This window comes from Ciona intestinalis, chromosome 7 (assembly GCF_000224145.3).
Source record: "Ciona intestinalis chromosome 7, KH, whole genome shotgun sequence".
NCBI classification, from domain to species: Eukaryota; Metazoa; Chordata; class Ascidiacea; order Phlebobranchia; family Cionidae; genus Ciona; species Ciona intestinalis.
The window spans coordinates 2134134-2147997 of NC_020172.2; the positions used below are offsets into that span (position 1 = coordinate 2134134).

Sequence of the window (13864 nt, forward strand, 5' to 3'; positions counted from 1 at the left end):
AGTTGGTGTTTAAAATCACTGCTTACTTTATTTTTTGCGCTTTTCTACTAAAAAATACGATATAAAATTAATCACACATAAAGTTGCATATGTGGTAACTGATAAGCTAGCGGTCACGAGGTGTCTTAAAAACGACCTTATTTACCCTACACACACAAATAAATATGTTACATTCGTTTAAAAAACTTTTCAATGGCAGCAACAACAAAAAATATTTGGGGCATCATAATAATGGCAGAATTTAACCATATGATTCCCTTTGTTTTATAGCAGACATAATTATACATTGACAGTCTACTTCTATGTTGTAGTTTACCTGCATAGGAAGTATGTACCCCCCTCTTACATGGAGGTTGATATAATCCATGGGAGCATCCAAGGTAAGGAACTTCCCAGTTACTTGCTCCATTCCCTGAAAGTGAAGGATAATAATAAGTTTAACATAAAGTAACCACATATAATGACTTCACTGTAGAGTGGAGAACTTCCCCATATTTATATTTTATAATTCATACTGTGATTTCATCTTAACCTTACCATCTACTTTGGTTCCACTTAAACCAATAAGTTTGTTAGTACTTTTAATTTTTAACGAAAGTATTATTAATAAGTACTGACACTGATTAAAAACTGAACCTCATATACATAAATGAACCTCAACAGACCACAGCCTGTTTAGGACGCTGAAATGTGGATACACAAATAAATGCCAGAAGATTAGCTTTAGAAACTAATTACATAAACTTTGAATTAACTTTGCCATTATAGTTAAATGTCTAAACTGTTTCATCACATATGTAATATTATTCAAAACTTTTGCTCAATAGCTACAAATTAGGAAAAAAGATTATTGTAAGTAAACGTACCGTTCTAAAATCAAACCATCTTGATTGTTGTGGGAAATACCCAGTTACTTCAACTTCACCTTCATCTAACACTGGTGTAACGAGGAAGGCAGGTCCGAGTAAAAACATTCGATCCAAGTTCCATGTTTGTGGGTTGGATGGGAATCTTGGAAGGAATAAATGAAAGTAGTAATTAAGATTATTTTTCAGGTTACTTATAAAAAATTTAAACCAATATATTTTACACAACTTGTGTTATCGGTCATGCACATCATAATTTATATATTCCCATTTTTTTACCTGTCCGTCATTTTGTATTTCTTTCTCGTTACTGTTTTATTACATTTGATGTTCATTATCGTGCACAGGAAAATAAATAAAGAAATTATGTAGTATTTTGGACACATTTTGTATCAATGTAGCTTTTTTACTAAACTTATTAAACTTACTCATGTAATAAAGCTCTAACCACAGTTCCTCCATTAGCATGTACATTACTAAACAATGTATACATATATGGTAGTATCTGATATCTTGTTTGTAATACATCTCGAGCCATGTCGCTGAAATCGGTGCCAAACGCTGTTGGGTGTTGTGGCTAAAATTAAATTGTTTTAAAAAAATTTTTGTTCTTCTTTATTTGATACAGTCATTTAAGCTTAAGTTGCCAATTAGAGGTCTTAAGAGAAAAAGCAAAATAAAGTATAGCATTATTCATATTGGTGTTACATAGTACTTTCCTATAATTAGGTATTTCAGATTTTTACAATCTCAAAAAGTTGATATGCATATGAGATATTGGCTCTGGTCCTACGAAATCACAACAGACAAATTAAAAAAACATTTCTATATTAAAGGATATATATTTCAAGACTTATATTTCGGAAAATTTTTCAGGCAAAACTCTAAAACAAAACTGACATTTTTGTACAAGAATATAAACCTCAAACTTACGTTCATTCCTGCCCCGTTATGGTTTCTACTGAAGGGGTAGAACGCACCAACTTGCGTCCATCTTGTGCACATCTCAGTGGTTGTGTTGAACCAGAAGCCACAAATATCGGCACCTATCTGTGAGGGGGGTGGGTGGGTGTATTGAAAATTTAATCCTTAACTTGGAAATCATTTAATCTTAATGCTTGTTGTTTGTAACGACTTATATGGTGAATTCCGATCAAAATGTGGCACTGAATTTAAGTACCAAACTGCTACACACAAAATAGGTATTAACTTTTTAATGCTTAAACACTTCATAATAAAATCTCTTTCATAGCCTAATATACTATTAGTAAACACTCTATTATAATAAGTAGTTACATTGAACTATGTAAAATTACATTTACATCTTAAAATATTAAACTTATTGTGCATACTTACATATGGGAATCCAAACAAATTGAACTCAAACATTCCAGGTATCGGCCAAGCCATCTGTGGCCACAAACTCTGGTTGTCACCAAGCCAGTGACCACTGTATTTACCCGAGCCGGCGAATGTTGAACGTGAGAAAGTGAAGCTGCGTTTGTCAGGAAATAAATCCTGTGGGAAAAGTTAGTGTTGCAGATTGTGTAGATAGTTACATATTGTAAGCGCTCTATATACACACCAAACATATACAGTGTTTTCCTAAACTTTAATATCACTTTTGCAATATTATCTCTTTGTATTATCAATAACATTGTGCATTAACACATATATCTTGTGTTTGTTGCTACCACCTGCCTATTTTATTATATGTCAAGTTAAAACATTAGTGTCTTCCTATACACCAGACACACAAGATGTATCCACACTCATGCTCACTTCTACAATCTTAACTCTTCATTAAAGACCAAGTTACTGTAGTAAGTCTTGAACCAGCTATCTTAAGTGTTTAAGTTAATATAACACCACTAACCTCCAATGTCCTATATGTAGCTTGTGACATGGTGTGCCCATATAAACTATGTACATTATAATGAAGTCCCCACTCCTGTATATTATCCATACAGAACGTCTTATCATACATACCAACCCAATAACCAAGGATACCTGCAACATTAACCTATGTTAATTACAATTGAATGTTAAATGCAGCCATTTGTAGTTGGTATTTGTACAAGCATTCTATAACACATATTCTAGTTTAACTTTATCGTCAAAATAGCATAGGCAACAATTATTAATTGTAACCCAATGCTGACTTTTATTTTCTGGCTACAATTGCTAGAGTTTCGATAAAAGCAAACATACGTGGTAGATAAGGTGGAAAGTTATATATTCCTGTGCAGTTCATAAGTTCTCGCTTGGTTGGATCATCAGTTTGAAAGTTGGCAGGTTCATTCATATCCTGGAATATATATGGTGTTAGGTATGTATGTGTTACTGTTGGTTGGGAGGATGGAGTAATTCTGACCTACAGCCTTAAACTCATGCCTGAGTACTGTATTACCAATATAGAGAAATATACAACATTTTGTATTTGTTTTCCACCGTCAATTTGGACAACCTGTTAGTGGCCATTCGGTTGGAGAAATGAGTAGTGCCCAATCATACATACCCCCACAATGGTTGCAGCATCAAGCTTTAAACCTGGTGGCCAGTGTCTTTTAGTTAACAGGCACTTAAGAGCCTGTTATTTACCTTAACCATTAAGCTATACTATACAGATACTGCAAAAACAAGTATTCTATGGATTAGACTTTTTGCTGATGATCAATATATACATATGTATGATGTATAGTGTAGCACACAAATCACCCTAGTTATTCTGCCATTTTACTCACAATCCACAATGCATCAAAATGAACTCCTTGGTTGTCATGGAAATCCCGACACTGATCCGTCCACCACTGGGAGGCAGCAGAGTGGGTGAAGTCAGGGTGATAAGTATCGCCTGGCCAAACCTGGAGGACCAAAGAGAATTAGCATCAAAGTAACTTTTGAAAAAAAAAAACTACACATAAAACTACCTCAGGGTAATAATATGGAAGGTTTTAAATAAAAAAAACAAAAAAGTAAATTCACATTGAGGTATATTTACCAAAAAAAAATTAAGATGTTACTAGAAAAAAAAATGCCCGAATTGACACTCGGCTTGGTAATAAAGTTTTCCCATTCCAAATATTAAACAATATATTCTAACCTCTGTTAACACAGGTGATGTGCCATCAGGATTTTTCATGAAGATATCTTGCTGCATTCCTTCATCATAAGCTTTGTATCCGGGCTCGATTTTAATCCCAGGGTCCAATATTATGACATATCTATGGAAGAATTAATATATTAACTTTATGTCTTCCTTAAAAATAATGTTTAACCTTCTAGGTACCAAAAACTAATTAATTTTAATAGCCCAGAAAGCACAGTGGTTAGACGTTTGTATTATAACTGATGAATACAGGTTTTGATGCATGATACTGATAGGCGTATGTGTCATTGGGCAAGAAACTTAACAGACATTGCTCCAACCCAGTGGTGTCTAATGTTTGGTACCACCCTCGGGTCGTGGACCAAATATGAAGTAAACCTTAAACTTTAAATGTGTTGTATATATAACCACACGTACATACCTCATGCCCCAATCATGCAGTTGATCCACATATGCAGGTAGACCAGCATATTTAACTGGATCATACGTAAAATCTTTTTTCGCATCCATGTAATCAATGTCTCCATACTATGAGTGTTAACATAGTTACAATATACCCAATATGACCAACTTACAACAAGTATGTTTATAGTGTTTGAATAAAACAGCTAGGATTTATTTAGGCAACATAACGACTATCATTGCCCACCATGTACAAATAAATGAGACAATCATTCAACAGCTTAATGTGTGTAACTGACTACAAGATATAAGTTTTAATGTTCGAGGGGCTATTACACTAATGATAACTTTTATTTTTTTTGATTATGGTACCCAGGATTAGGAAATGAGAAACGAAAAACAAGATACAGTGATAAAACATAAACACTCGTACAATTAAAAACTCAATTACACTTTATTGGTTAGTTGTAAAATATAAACATGTTTATGCTCCCTAATATTTCCAACCACACCTGTATATCGAATGGTATTCGTGCGTCTCTCATTTCTTGAACAACTTCTTTAACCCGATCTAAACTCCCGTAATTCCATCGCGATAATTGGAACCCAAGGCCCCAATAAGGGGGTAAGATGGGAAAGCCTGTGTTGTAACAAATATAATTATTTAAAGGTTCTGTGGTTTTAAATATGTGAGAGCATGAACATAACTTATTTAATCTCGGGGCATTGACAGTTGTCGGAACACGGGTGTTCTGTTTCACACATTGCATGCCTGCGGTACTACATATATAACTTCGCAGCTGATAAACTTTTGGTAAAATTTTAATGCATGGCTAAACGGTCATTCCTACTATTTATGCCAGCTTTAATTTGCAAAAAAATTAGATTAGTAAAACTAAAATTATAGGTGTATAAACATATTTTGAATTTACCGATTATTTTGTGATACTCTTGCACCAATGCTTCAGGAGAATCTCCAACAAACAAATAGAAATCCAACACACCACCAGTGACACGATATGTGACGGCAGGTGTTGGTTGAAGGAGAATGTCTGGATGGGTGGGTTATGTGGTCAGTTTTATATGGGTGGATTATGTGGTCAGTTATATATGGGTGAGGGTGATGTATTTATAACATGGTGTTGTCTTCACCAGTCACACATGGTGTATTCATATATCTCATGCTCACTATAGAGTTTTAACATGGGTGTCATCTTATATACCAGACGCGCATGGTGAAATTATGCACCTCATGCTTGTTGTTGAGTTATAACATGGGAGTCTTCTTATATATCAGCCACACATGATGTATTTGTACACCTCATGCTCGTTGTAAAGTTGTAACATGTGTGTCTTCTTATACATCAAAGCATGGTTCATTTATGCACCTTTATTCTGACTATCGATTTATAACATGGGTGTTGCCTTATACACCAGATACACCTGATGTAATCATACACTTCATGCTCACTTGTCAAGTTATAACATAGGTGTCGCCTTGTACACCAGACACATGTGGTGTATTTGTACACCTCATGCTCAATGACGGTTAGGTGAAGATATTATTGGCATCCTGAATAAATTGAAATTGGGATCTCAAAATTAAGAAGCTTCTTGTAGTTAAAATACACACAACCCACCCATGGCATTAGAGTTATGTAGATAAACCCCATAAGCTTTGCCATCCTTATGCAGTGCCATATAGAAGGTGTGGTGGCCATACAAGTTCCAATCATCTACTGGTGCAACATCTCGTGTAAATATTCCCCAACGACGCCAGTTCAAGTCGTGTCTGTTGGAGAGTAAGATTAGGGCAAAACATGTCACAACTTACAACCATGGTTAATTATAGATAAAATACAAAATGGGTAAAGTCCTTGTTGAGAAACAGGGATTTGAGCCAGATTTGGCCCCTTGAAAATATACATAAACTGAAAATTTGAAATTAAATTAAATTTGATAAATATACCAAACTTTTGGTGAAAGTAACGTATCGCCTTATTTATAACACAGAGAATTCTTCACTAGTCAATGTTTTTAGATGAGAAAATCAATATCATTTTTATTCGTAGTTAAGAAATGTGAAGATAATTATATAAACAGACCATAGACATCATATACCTGTATCTCTTATGATTATGCTCTCCAAAGCCATACACATTCAAAGAAGGTAAAGTTGTCGAGATTTGTAGAAACTGATCAGAGTATATGAGAGGTCCCACACTTGAATCAAATCTGTTAACAAACAAGTTTTATTTGTTGAGAATAAAGTTTGAAGGCTCCAAGTTCAATGCTCACTAAGAACTTTGCTTACATTATATCGTATATGAATTTCTTATAAATAGACCATGCGTGTTTTGTATAAGAAGACAACCGTGCTATAACTCGACAGAAAGCATGAGGTGAATGAATACACCATGTGTATCTGGTATATAAGAAGACAACCATATTATTACTCGCCAGTGAGCATAATGTTATTGAATACACCATATGTATCTGATGTATAAGAAGACAGACACATTATAACACAATAGAGAGCATAATATACAACAAAACTCTTCCACACAAACTTACATAACTTCAGAATTATCTTTCCTTGTAACTTTAATAGAGAAAGGATCATTTGTGACATCAACAACCACCTTAGAACTTGTAGCATCTGAACTAATAGTGGTTGGTATGTTTACTGCAGCTTGGGGGATTTCCCATCGATGAGAACTTGGATCAGTAAGCTAATTGTGATGAAAGAATAGTGAATGTTGAAACATAGGATATGCTATATAATGAGTTGTTAAATTTACAAACTTACAAAGATTTCTTTTATACTATTGATTTTTTATGCTATAGAAGCGAACAAAGTGTTGTAGCAATTTTTTTTACCTTGAAATGAAGTCTGTTATCAGTTTGATATTCCACATTGAGTTTTAAATTATTCACATCCCCACCATATATGGTTGGTTTGGCTTTCCTTACCAGGTCATATCTATAAGAACAAGGTCACATAAGACATAAGTAACAGTTACCAGGTTCAAGACTCAGTAAAGAGACTTTTTGTTCTAAACAGATCACAATTTTATTTGATAAAATGAAAACAACTTATTTAATAACAAAATACAACTTAATATACAGTTTAAAGCTTCTTTGGTGTTTATAAAGCCTGACGAATAGCAGAAGTAACAAAAACATACATTAGAAGCCCTGCTGGACTACTTGCTTGAGAAGTAGTATATCCATGGTTGTTTGTGTTGTCATGGAAACAAGATGGGACACCAGGTGTGGTAGAGAGCCTCCACACACAACCTCTTGTTTCACAGTCCGCACGATTTTCAACTGAAATCAAGAAAATTTACAAAAATTATAAAAAACGAGCTTTGATACTGGTAGCTGTATCTTAAGTATTAGATGTGTGTGTGTGCTTTAACCACTATGCCGCCCTAGTAGAAAAAATATTTGTGTCATACTAAACAGTGAACACGATGTGTAATACTACACCTGTATGTGTAGCGTACAAAGACAGCCATGTTATAACTTGAGAGTGAGCATGATGTTTATTATGACCAGAAATAATATTTATTTAACCTTTTCCTTCCTGAAGATCCAGCATACACGCGATACGTGCCCATTCATTGTTAACTTCCCATCTTACCATGAACTCTTCATGGAGGGATAACTTTACTAATATGGTAAGCTATAAAGAAACATTTAAAATTAGTATGGCATGTGGCACAGTTGGTTTAGAGCGCTTGTATCGTAACCAAGATATATCAATTCTAGGCTTTATGCAACAATGTTGGTGTGTATGTCCTTGGCGGGCACAAGGTGTATGAAATTAAACACTTATGTACTGATGGCTGGCATTGCCTCATTAAGCCACAATTAATTAGTTTCATTTTATCATTCGTACAAACCCATAAGCAGTCGTTATACCAAACAGTTTGCATCAATTAAAAAATCACATCAAATGTTTAAAGAACCAGAATTGACCTTTTTAGTTGTGCTATCTTGTGTGTATTGTGACTTGGACAAAGGCTGATCCCTCATAAACACTTGTGTTACATCATCTTTTAAACCCATAATAACTATTGAGCCTAATGTCATGTTGGAACTGCCATCAGTGATAATTCGATTTTCTAACACATTCTGTGGGAATAGTTAATTCAAAAGTTTAATGAAATAAAATGAGCATTTTTTAACAATATATATTACATGGCATTTAGCAAGCCTTCATGATATTCAACTTGGGTAAAATGAATATAAAGTTCACAGTAAACCTACATAAAAAAATGTAAAAACTAGATCTTTGGTCTAAGAATAAATATAAAATTTAATGAAATACCATGTTTACCATGATTTTGAGGCGTTTTCAAATAAGCTGGCTTTGATTACTGTTCATTTATTTTATATAATGGCAAAGAAAAGTCTACTCTTATTTTATCCTTTGTTCTTAAATAAATTGCATTTTTTTCTAAGGGACCCATAAACAAAATTAATCTATTATAAAAACATCCAGTTAAAGTTAAAATCTCACCCCTTCGCATGTAATCGTAGAATATGTGAAGAATTTATCGATAACAGCATTTTGTGATTCCCCATCATCCCAATACAAATCACCACTTGCTTTCATATTATCATCAAGCGCTACCAATAATCCAAAATCATTCTGTCGGCTGAAAATATTGGATTAATCGTTAAAAAGCTGTTTTTATGCGCAGGGTATATGACTACACCTTATGCTGGCTGCAAGTAAAGAACATTGGCACAGTAAGTACCACAATCCACTTGAGCATGAAGGTACCCAATTTACAGGCATTTTATCCTTGCAGCCAACTCAGAGTAAAGGACAAGTGTCCAATTACATACTTTGTGCTTTGGAATTTACTTTGTGATCATTTACAAGTTATTTTTTAGTTGATATTTAAACTTATACATACTTACAGAAACTTATTGGAAAGTGGATCCTTACATTTAAAGATATAACATAGGTGTATTATAGGGTTCTATGTGTCATGTCTTAATACACAGGTTACCAAGTATCTCTTCACACAAAGATAAAAACACCAAATAAAAATACCAACCTATAATAAGTGGTAACAGCTGGTTCTTGTGTAGGAAGTATATATCCTCCTCTAACATGTAAGTTAATATGGTCCATAGGTGCTGGTAATGTGACTGTGGCTTTACGTTGAGCTACTTCAGCACCACTGTAATGTAGAAAAGTTGTTATAACATAATTTTTGCAACAATTTTATACCACATATGAAACTCACTAGTTACTAAGTATGCAGCCATTTGACTTTAACTTTTTACTGTTTTTTTGCTACTAATTTCTAATTTTTTTAACATAAAATGTAAACAGTAGTGTAAAACCATTAGCAACATGCCAACATTACAAGAAGGAAAGAGTAAGAAACCGGGTGTCAATTATAAGTTACTGATTATGAAATTTTTATGGCTTGTTTTTTACCATTACTGTCCTACTTTCTTAATTATGCACAAATTATGAAATCATTACTTTTGTTAAAAAAACAAAAAAATTTCAAACTGAAACAAAGATGTGATCAAACTGACCTGTAATAATCAAACCATCTTGTATCAGCCATATAACCATCTACAGTTAACTTGCCTTGTTCCAACACAGGTGTTATTAACAAGGCAGGTCCCCATAAGAACTGAGTGTCTATTTCCCATGTATTTGAATCAGTGGGGAATCTGTAACAAAAAATTTATATCATTGTAAACTTTTAATTAATTTGTTATTTCACTAATTGTTTTTTAATAAATGAATGCAACCTATTTGTCCTCGCATTGTGGGACAATGGCAGTCACATAGTTACCTAAATGGTAATTCATAAACAGGCAAAATGTGTATCAAACAAAACACAATGTTATAAAGTATATGTAACCTTGTAGGTGATTATTTTTCAGGACTTTTTCATTTATTTAAAGCATATGGCTGAAAATTTGTAGATATTTTCATTCATTTAACATATTTACATTTATTTAATTGTAAAACCTATAAGACACCACTGGGTTGAAATAATTTAGAACATCCATATTAATACAAGCCCATACTTACTCATGCATAAGAGGCCTAACAACCGAGTCACCCCTAGTATGGCTATGATAGAACAAGGTATAAAGGTAAGGTAGTAGTGTGTATCTTGTTTCTAGAACCTTCTTCACTGAAGCAGCAAACTCTGCTCCCCAAGATGCTGGGTCTTGTCTCTGTATAAGTGAGATAAGGTTGAAAATATTAACTACATGGTGTACTTCGTTTTAATGACAGTTCTTAAACTATAAGCAATACAGTTTATGGCTGTATAAAACCCAGCAAATGCAAAATAGTTATACTGTTTAAATTTTGCAAAAGTGTGGGGTAATAGTCCTAAAATTTCTGGAAATTTTCTGAAAGTGTAAACTCAAAATGAAAGAATTTTTAGACTTTTAAGTTAAGACAGCAAGACTTACATAGTAGTTGCAATTAGCCTGACAAGTGCAAATAACCTATGTTTATACTTGATCTATATATTTATCAATACACACACACGCACAATACCTTAGTACCAAGCATGGCATGATTTCTACTGAATGGATAGAACGCACCAAGCTGACTCCACCTTAAACACATCTCTTCTTCAGCATCTTCGAAAAAGCCACAAATATCCGCTCCGGTCTGTCACAAGAATAAAAATGATTATTAATGTTTGACATTTTCACTAGCAACACACAACATTTTGTTTGGTGCCATGGCTCAATGGTTGGGCCGCTTCATAGTAACCAAAGAATATCAAGTCGAATCTTGACACTGTTACCATTGACAATGTATATGTTCTTGAGAAAGACACTCAACAGACATTGCTCCAACTCAGTGGTGCTTAAGGAGTTGTAGCATCATGGATGTTAGAGTAATGGGCCAACTCTAGCCTAAACCTTAGTTGACATGGCATGCCACGCTGCTCGACCTCAATCATATACAAATATTGCTCACAAACAGAATAAAAAAACTAACATAGTCAGTTGTGATCTAATATATTGGTTATTAAGATAACAAGTGTTCTACTGCACCCTTTACACACAAATGAACTCACATATGAGAAGCCAAACAAAGTAAATTCAAACATGCCAATGATAGAAGCTTTCATGTGAGACCATTTACTTTCATTATCTCCCAACCAATGACCTGTATGTGCTCCAGCACCAGGGTATGTAGATCTACTTATCACATAACATCTTTTACCAGTAGCTGCCTGGCATGCCCTGTACATTTGAACAAAGTATGTTTGTGTCACAAATTTTACAATGAAAGTCTTGGCATATTTGGCCAACTTTGGCTTACTACCTAGGTTTCATGCTATAAAGTGGAAAAATGTTTGTATTAAATCACTACCAATATCTAAGCCTCCCACTGTCTATTTAAAGTCAAAATTAGTCACATATTATGTACAGTGAGTATATATGCAGTTTCTGCTAGGCCTTTTAGTCCAAAAAAGCTCTTCTAGCAACAACACATAATACATAAATATTGCCGACTTACTCTTTGGTTGGTTGTGCTTGTGACCATCCATACATACTATGTACATTATAATGAAGTTGGTCCACTGTACCTGTACTTGGGTTATATTGTTTGGATGACATACACAGTGTCTTTGTGTACAAAGTGTCCCCAATGATACCTGGTAGACAATTAAAGATTTCAGAAACATACACTTAATTTTGCTTCAACCCACCGGTCACTTATGAGGATGAGCTGTCAGCCATACAATAAAATGTAAAAAACAAACAATCACACAAAGTTACGTATTTGGTAACTCATAAGCTGGCATGTGATATTTGCAACAAAACACCCTAATATAATTTTTTCTATTAATAACAATGTCTACTTTGTTTTCTAATATTTTCATTAAAATGCTTAAACAGATAAACAAAGCTACATTACATAAACAATCCACTTACCAGGCAAATAAGGAGGATGATCATATTTATTTGCAGCTGGACAACCAACTCCCAAACTACCATTGACAAAGTTAGCAGGTTCATTCATATCAATCCATAAACCATCAAATTTGATCTCGTTATAAAAGCGAGCGATATTATCTGTCCACCATTGTTTAGTGGTGGGGTTGAAGAAGTCAGGGAACAAAACATGGGCACGAGTTTCCTGGGGAAAATGGTTTAAGATTAGCGATAGTGAAAAGTTTGTGTTCTGTGTGAGTGAGGTCCTTAAGTGTGAGATGCCATGGGATTTACGATTTAAGCTTGATTTAAAGATTTTAACATTAGGAGCAGAAAGTTTGTGTTCTATAAGGGTGAGGTCTTCGATGAGACATAGGATGTAAGTATTTTACCTCATTACTACTTACTACAACACCCAGGATTCTACCACCCAGACCCCACCAAAAAGGCAGACACTTAAAAATCTATATAGGTGAGGTTTTCAGTGAGAAACATAAATGCATTATATAAACTTCAAAATTCTCTGCACATAAAACCAACCAAAGTAGAATCCTCCCACAAAGTCCCAGGAACATCCGGCCACACGAGGCCATAAGCGAGCTCCCCATCATTTTGCCGAATAAATATATCGGCAATCATACCATCTGTATATGAGGGGTATGGGTCGGTCTCATTTGCACTGATAGCTGGGTCCTGTTAAATAAAGGGTTGAACTAATATTGAATTTAAGTGCAAGTTATATTTTATAGGTTTAGGGTCCTTATCGAGGACCTGGGATTAGTTCAAGTGTAAGTTACTGTGGTGGGCTTATATATCATTCTTGGAAAATGACATTGCAATATAAGTACAATAAGAGTGCTACTGTTCAAGTTACAGTAGTAATGAATAATGTACTTGTATTATGACTTATTAGTGAGCATTAGGTATATGAATACACCATGTGTGTCTGGTGTATAAAAAATATGCAGGTTGTAATTTCAAAGTGAGCATAAGGTGCATTAAAACAAACATTAAAAACACATACAAGATTACCAGTATAACGACATATCTCATTTTATAATCCTCTCTCATAGTGTTAACAAATGTAGGTAGATTAGGATAGTTGATTGGATCAATAGTGAAGTCAAGTTGTCTATCCATGTAGTCAATATCACCATATTGCACGTCGTATCTAGGATACACAAAACAAGGACAGTTATTTTTATAATACACCGCTTTAAAAAGTGCCGTGGCAAGTTGTTATTTTATCTGCCTATAACACAGAGACAGAGAGTATAGGTTCTATGCTGCTACCCTTGCGAGCGCATGTGGCCTTGGTCAAGACACCTAAGTTATGAGTTGTCTAAATTGTCAGCTATACACTAGACTAAGTAAATTAAAAACATAACCCCCCACAAAGTTACATATGTGGTAACTGGCAACTTATAAAAGAGCACAATGTATACGATACAAAACACCCGTATTATAACGACTGTTGCTGTCTCCCCTCTGGGAAATAAATAAGTTTATTCATTCAGAAACATAGTTAGCATAT

The 13864-nt window shown here is 34.3% G+C and overlaps 2 protein-coding genes across 2 annotated transcripts in view; both read right to left on the reverse strand.

The window, feature by feature from the left end:
• LOC100180131 (retinal dehydrogenase 2-like) overlaps window positions 1–10144 on the reverse strand; it is a 21824-nt gene extending 11680 nt beyond the window's left edge. Inside the window, exon 1 of the mRNA XM_026835238.1 lies at window positions 10140–10144. The gene's annotated coding sequence lies outside the window, so the exon portion shown is untranslated. The remainder of the gene's footprint in view (window positions 1–10139) is intronic.
• The window catches only part of LOC100175461 (maltase-glucoamylase, intestinal), a 29635-nt gene that overhangs the window by 798 nt on the left and 14973 nt on the right, over window positions 1–13864 (reverse strand). Inside the window, exons 28-56 of the mRNA XM_018812404.2 lie at window positions 13363–13501; window positions 12871–13023; window positions 12331–12535; window positions 11912–12050; window positions 11466–11634; window positions 10934–11050; window positions 10454–10602; window positions 9946–10086; window positions 9453–9578; window positions 8906–9044; window positions 8362–8517; window positions 7957–8065; window positions 7566–7707; window positions 7258–7360; window positions 6952–7109; window positions 6499–6612; window positions 6018–6169; window positions 5310–5429; window positions 4890–5017; window positions 4397–4503; window positions 3970–4090; window positions 3611–3730; window positions 3078–3174; window positions 2743–2876; window positions 2223–2384; window positions 1800–1916; window positions 1295–1443; window positions 867–1011; window positions 317–412 (exon numbers count right to left, since the gene is read on the reverse strand). Coding sequence (XP_018667949.1) covers window positions 317–412; window positions 867–1011; window positions 1295–1443; window positions 1800–1916; window positions 2223–2384; window positions 2743–2876; window positions 3078–3174; window positions 3611–3730; window positions 3970–4090; window positions 4397–4503; window positions 4890–5017; window positions 5310–5429; window positions 6018–6169; window positions 6499–6612; window positions 6952–7109; window positions 7258–7360; window positions 7566–7707; window positions 7957–8065; window positions 8362–8517; window positions 8906–9044; window positions 9453–9578; window positions 9946–10086; window positions 10454–10602; window positions 10934–11050; window positions 11466–11634; window positions 11912–12050; window positions 12331–12535; window positions 12871–13023; window positions 13363–13501 — 3907 coding nt within the window. The remainder of the gene's footprint in view (window positions 1–316; window positions 413–866; window positions 1012–1294; window positions 1444–1799; window positions 1917–2222; window positions 2385–2742; window positions 2877–3077; window positions 3175–3610; window positions 3731–3969; window positions 4091–4396; window positions 4504–4889; window positions 5018–5309; window positions 5430–6017; window positions 6170–6498; window positions 6613–6951; window positions 7110–7257; window positions 7361–7565; window positions 7708–7956; window positions 8066–8361; window positions 8518–8905; window positions 9045–9452; window positions 9579–9945; window positions 10087–10453; window positions 10603–10933; window positions 11051–11465; window positions 11635–11911; window positions 12051–12330; window positions 12536–12870; window positions 13024–13362; window positions 13502–13864) is intronic.